At 61.6% G+C, this 4,508-nt stretch overlaps 1 protein-coding gene across 1 annotated transcript in view; it reads right to left on the reverse strand.

The window, feature by feature from the left end:
• The window catches only part of IRX6 (iroquois homeobox 6), a 6,267-nt gene extending 2,823 nt beyond the window's left edge, over window positions 1-3,444 (reverse strand). Inside the window, exons 1-4 of the mRNA XM_081807886.1 lie at window positions 2,471-3,444; window positions 1,288-1,545; window positions 446-555; window positions 4-233 (exon numbers count right to left, since the gene is read on the reverse strand). Of these exons, the coding sequence (XP_081664012.1) occupies window positions 4-233; window positions 446-555; window positions 1,288-1,545; window positions 2,471-2,515 (643 nt within the window). The 5' untranslated portion in view covers window positions 2,516-3,444. The remainder of the gene's footprint in view (window positions 1-3; window positions 234-445; window positions 556-1,287; window positions 1,546-2,470) is intronic.
• Between the last annotated feature and the right edge of the window lie 1,064 nt (window positions 3,445-4,508).

A 4,508-nucleotide genomic window follows, 5' to 3' on the forward strand; every position in this document is an offset into this window, starting at 1 on the left:
TCTTGGGCGCCCACGTCATCTTGTTCTCCTTCTTGAGGCGCCGGCGCGCGTTGGCGAACCAGGTGGACACCTGGGTGAGGGTCATCTTGGTGATGATGGCCAGCATGATCTTCTCGCCCTTGGTGGGGTAGGGGTTCTTGCGGTGCTCGTTGAGCCAGGCCTTGAGCGTGCTCGTGGTCTCCCGGGTGGCGTTCTTCCGTCGGCCCGTGCCGCTCAACTCCACTGCTCCATACCTGGGGGGAGAACCTGGCTCACAGTTCTGGGTCTGAGAACCTGGGGCTGCAGGCAGGAGACAGTCTGAGGCCTGGAAATGAGATTCAGCGCTCCTCCCTCCTCATGCACGCCCCCCCCCCCAAACCCTTCCCAGGCTCTTCCCAGAGGGGCCCTGTGGCAGCAGAGTGGGGAGGACTTGCAAGGCCAGCTACCAATGCACCCCGTGTCTTACCGTTCATACTGGTACTGCCCCAGAGTCGGCTCATAGGGATAATAGGCTCCTGGGTGCGCCAGGCCAGGTGTAAAATTCCCTGCAGCCTCTTTAAATTCATACTGTGGATTCTGGTGGGGGTGGGGTGGGAAGAGAGAATTCAGGACAACATTTGGGGAAGAGGCTGGGTGGCGTAGTTGCTAAGGGTGTGAACCCTGGAGTAAAAGTCTGGTTCAAATCCCAGGACCACCACTCCCATTGGCTATGTGATCTTGGGCACAGTTGTTTAACTTGCTCTATGCCTCAGTTTCCCCTAGGTAACTGGGACTAACAATAGTACCCGTAGGGTATTGAAGAAGAGCATTTGGCAGAATTCCTGGTGCAGACTAAGCAGTAGTTAAATATTAGCTCTTAACCAGTATTGTTACTACTTGTGACTCCTCCCCAACTCCCTCCCTACCAGCTGGGGAACTTCCCTGCCTTACTCTCTCCTTCCAGAGCGATTTCCTGGCCCTTTGTATCTTTGTGACTTTGGGCAAGGTATCTGAATCCTTCTACATCTCAACATCCTCATCCCAAAACTGAGACTTGCCTACCTCACAGAATTAATAGAAACACAGATGTGTTTTAATCAGAATGGCGTTCTGCAAAGTGTAAAATGCTGCAAAGATGTGTTTTTTCCACCCCCCACCCCCCACCCCCGGCTATACACAATCCTACCCAATTCCTTCCCTGGGAGTTTTGCCTCCTTCCAAGATTTTCCCTGGAGATGTCACACTGAGTTTTCCCCTTTGCTGCAGTTCATGCCCCCCAGGCCGGACGGGTCCTGGCTCACAGACCCAGGCTCCGTGCGGTGTACTCACCAGCGCCCCGTACAGCGTGGGCGGCTCTGGGCTGTAGGGCAGGTAGCCTGGGTAGCTCGGAGCAGCTGCGGCGGCGGCGTATGGGGATCCATAGATGCCCAAGGCCGCGCTCAGCTCCGGCCGCGCACTGCCCAGCAGCCGACTGTCGTAGGATGCGCAGCAGAGAGCGGCCGCCGGGGTGGAGCCTGAGGCCACATCTGGGACGGAGCGCGGGGCGGATTCGCAGCAAGTGGCGCTGGAACTTGCAGACACCAGAAACTATGGGGGAGAGAGAGGTGCACTGCCGGATCACTTCCTCATTCAACATTAGCTACATGCCACCGTGTGCGGAGCATTCTGCTGGGATGGGAATTATCTGAAGACGCAATTTATCCAAACCGCCCTTGTAGATACTCCTAAAACGTTGCTAAGGCTCCAGAGTCCCAGGGGTCCAGGCGATGGCAACGTTCTGAAAGGCGAATTACAGGAGCCCAACTCCGCTGATTCCCTCACCGATCCCTCCTCCCGTCCCCCATCATAGGGATCCTACAAAGGCAGAGCTAGAAGTTAGCCTTAGAGACCACCATCACGTCTTACTCCTGCTCCCATTTTATAGACGGGGAATGAGGCCCAGGGAGACTTGTGCCAAGATCACAAGGCGGGTCAGAGGTCACGTTGCAACCAGACCCCACAATCTGGGCAGAAGCTGGAGAAACAGTGGTGGTTGTCCCCAGAATTTCCCCAGGAAACCCCTGTCACTGCACAACACCCACCCTAATCTGGAAAAATCGAAGGAACCGGAAGCAGAGAGCTCGGGCCCGCTCAAAGAAGGGAGAGAGGATAAGAACAGAAGTCAACAAGCAAACAACTGAAAAATGGTGAGGAGGGCTCTCGGGGTCACCTCGGATATCTGTACAATAAGGCGGCCTGTCTGGAAGATCTCGAGATCCCACCCACCTCGCCGAGCTCATGGATGGTGCCCAAGTTTCGGGTCACACGATTTTCCAGCTTGCACTGGGGGAGTGGAACGTTCTCGGACAGTGACTGGGGGTGTCGGAGGGGGTCTGTGGTACATCGTACCTGCTCAGTCTGGTCTCCCCCGAGACTCGTGGGAAAGGAGGGCGCTCAGCGGCGGGCGCGTGCACTGGGCACCCGCCCCCTCCCCACCCCGTCTGTCCCCATCCCCCATGGAAGCACTTCTTACCTGGGAAGCGCTGCCGTACGGGTGTCCAAAGTGCGGGAAGGACATGGTGGCTGTCCCTGGACCGCCTCCTTCTTCTCTTGCGAGTTCCCGCCTCAGCCCCGCGATTCTGAGCCTCCAGCCGTGCGCCGCCTCGGTTCCTTACACGGCTGCGGGTGCCCAGCGCCGGGTCCTCCGCCCGCTTGGCACGACTGGAGGCAGAGCCGAGGGCAGTCCGGCTGCCGAGCCCTGCGCTCCAGAAGGCGCCCCTCCGGCCCGCGTGGTCCGGAAGACAGAAGGGCCCATGGATGGGCAAGGAAAGGGAGAGGATGCGGGTTCCCAAAGTCGCGCTGTGGCGAGGCAAGGTGAGGCGCGGCGCGGGGCTGTGCGGCTCCCGAGGTGTCCCAGTCCAAGGTGGCCAAAGGCTCAATGTGACGTCACGGTAATCCCGGGCCGCCAGGCGGGCCCCCGGGCCCTGGGGCCCCGGGCCACCAAGCGTGCCAAGCGCAGCCAGCCCGTGCGCGCGCGCGCACTCTCACCCACACTCACACTTGTTCTGGGAGGTTTGTGCTGCTGGTGAGGAACGTCAAAGACCCCGACCCTCTCAGATGGGCGCTGGATCCTACCCCTTTTCGCCTGAAGCTCACGCGCGCGCGCGCGCACATACGATCCCTCCAAATTACCCGCGAGAAGTAGGAGAAACGCCTCCCACTGTGCGGCGCAGGCCCCGGGCGCAGCTCGTTTACCTCCTCCCCTGCGGCCCGGAGGAGGAGAGAAGCGAGCCGGGCCGCGAGGGGGGAGAGAATACAAAAAGGAGAGATAAGAGAAAAAAAGAGGAGAAAAGTGGGGGAGAAAGGCAAGAGGGAGGAGGAGGAGGGGAGAGGAGAGAGATGAGTCTAAGTGAACAGAGGCGCGCGGGGGAGGGGAGGGAACAGGGGTGGGCGAAGGCTGGGCGGAGGTTGCACACTGGCAGGTGGAGGAGAGCGGCGGCTCGGGGGAGAAGCCTCCTGCCCGGCTCCCCCGCCCCTCCGCGGCGGGAAAGTTTGTTCTCGCCACAGGCCCCGCACTCGTTGGGGCCGAGCCTGGGCGGCGTCGGTGGGTCCCACGGGCCCGCGCGTCTTTGTCCTCCGGAATCTGGTGCTCCACCCCAGCCTCCGCAGGACTCCAGCTAGCTCCAGGCTCTTCGAGCCCTGGTCTTTGCCAGGGTCTCGACCCTGGGGCTTCTCTGCAGTCTTCTGGCCCTCCAACAGGCCGAATAGCGCCCCCTCGAGGCCATGGTTCCGTTCCCCTCGGACTCCGCCTGGAAACGCGCTCAGTCTGACCCTTGGTATCTGCAGGCGGCGGGCGAACCCCCCTAGACGTCTCCTCTGAAGGCGAGGCTTGGCCGCTTCCTGCGCGCCGACCGCTGTGTCCACCGGGGAGCCGGGGAGCCACAGGAAGGCGCCGGGGCCGAGCTGCAGCCGCTGCGCTCCGCTGGGGGTGGCGCTGGCGAGCCGCGGTTCAGCGCGCGGGGACGGCGGCCGGTGCCCCGCGCTCCGTCGCGACGGCTCGGGGTTGGGCCCAGCGATCTGACCACCCGCCTCCAGCCCAGGGGTCCCCAAAGGGCCGGTGAGGGGCGGAGGAGCTCGTCTGTGCCTGGAGGGGGCTGCGTCCTCTAGGCCTGGCTCCGGACCCGCGGCCGCTAGTTTGTGAGCGCTGTAGATTTTGCGCAACCGAAGGCTCAGTCCCCAGGCCGGGAGCCAATGCACCGAGGGCCGCCAGCCCGCGACGTTGGGGTGGGGGCGGGGGCAAAAAGGGGCATCTAGTCTAGTGGGGGGAGGTCTTCGGGGGATGCTGCCGATATCCGAGTGGAACTCAGGCTTTGGGGTTGGCAGGTCAGAAACCTCAGAAAGTCCCGCCTTTCCCTCATAGGGTCAGGGCACTTTACAGTGTACAAAACGCACTCCCAGGTCCTCGCTGCACCTTCCCGCAGGAATCCCGGGGGGACTGGTTCAAAGGCCCAGTTGTATTTTCTAGTTGAAACGCAAGAACGTGTGGCCCAGAGGTCACGGAACAACCTGGG

Source organism: Leptonychotes weddellii, chromosome 16, assembly GCF_054177405.1.
Source record: "Leptonychotes weddellii isolate Sample4059 chromosome 16, ASM5417740v2, whole genome shotgun sequence".
Lineage (NCBI taxonomy): Eukaryota > Metazoa > Chordata > Mammalia > Carnivora > Phocidae > Leptonychotes > Leptonychotes weddellii.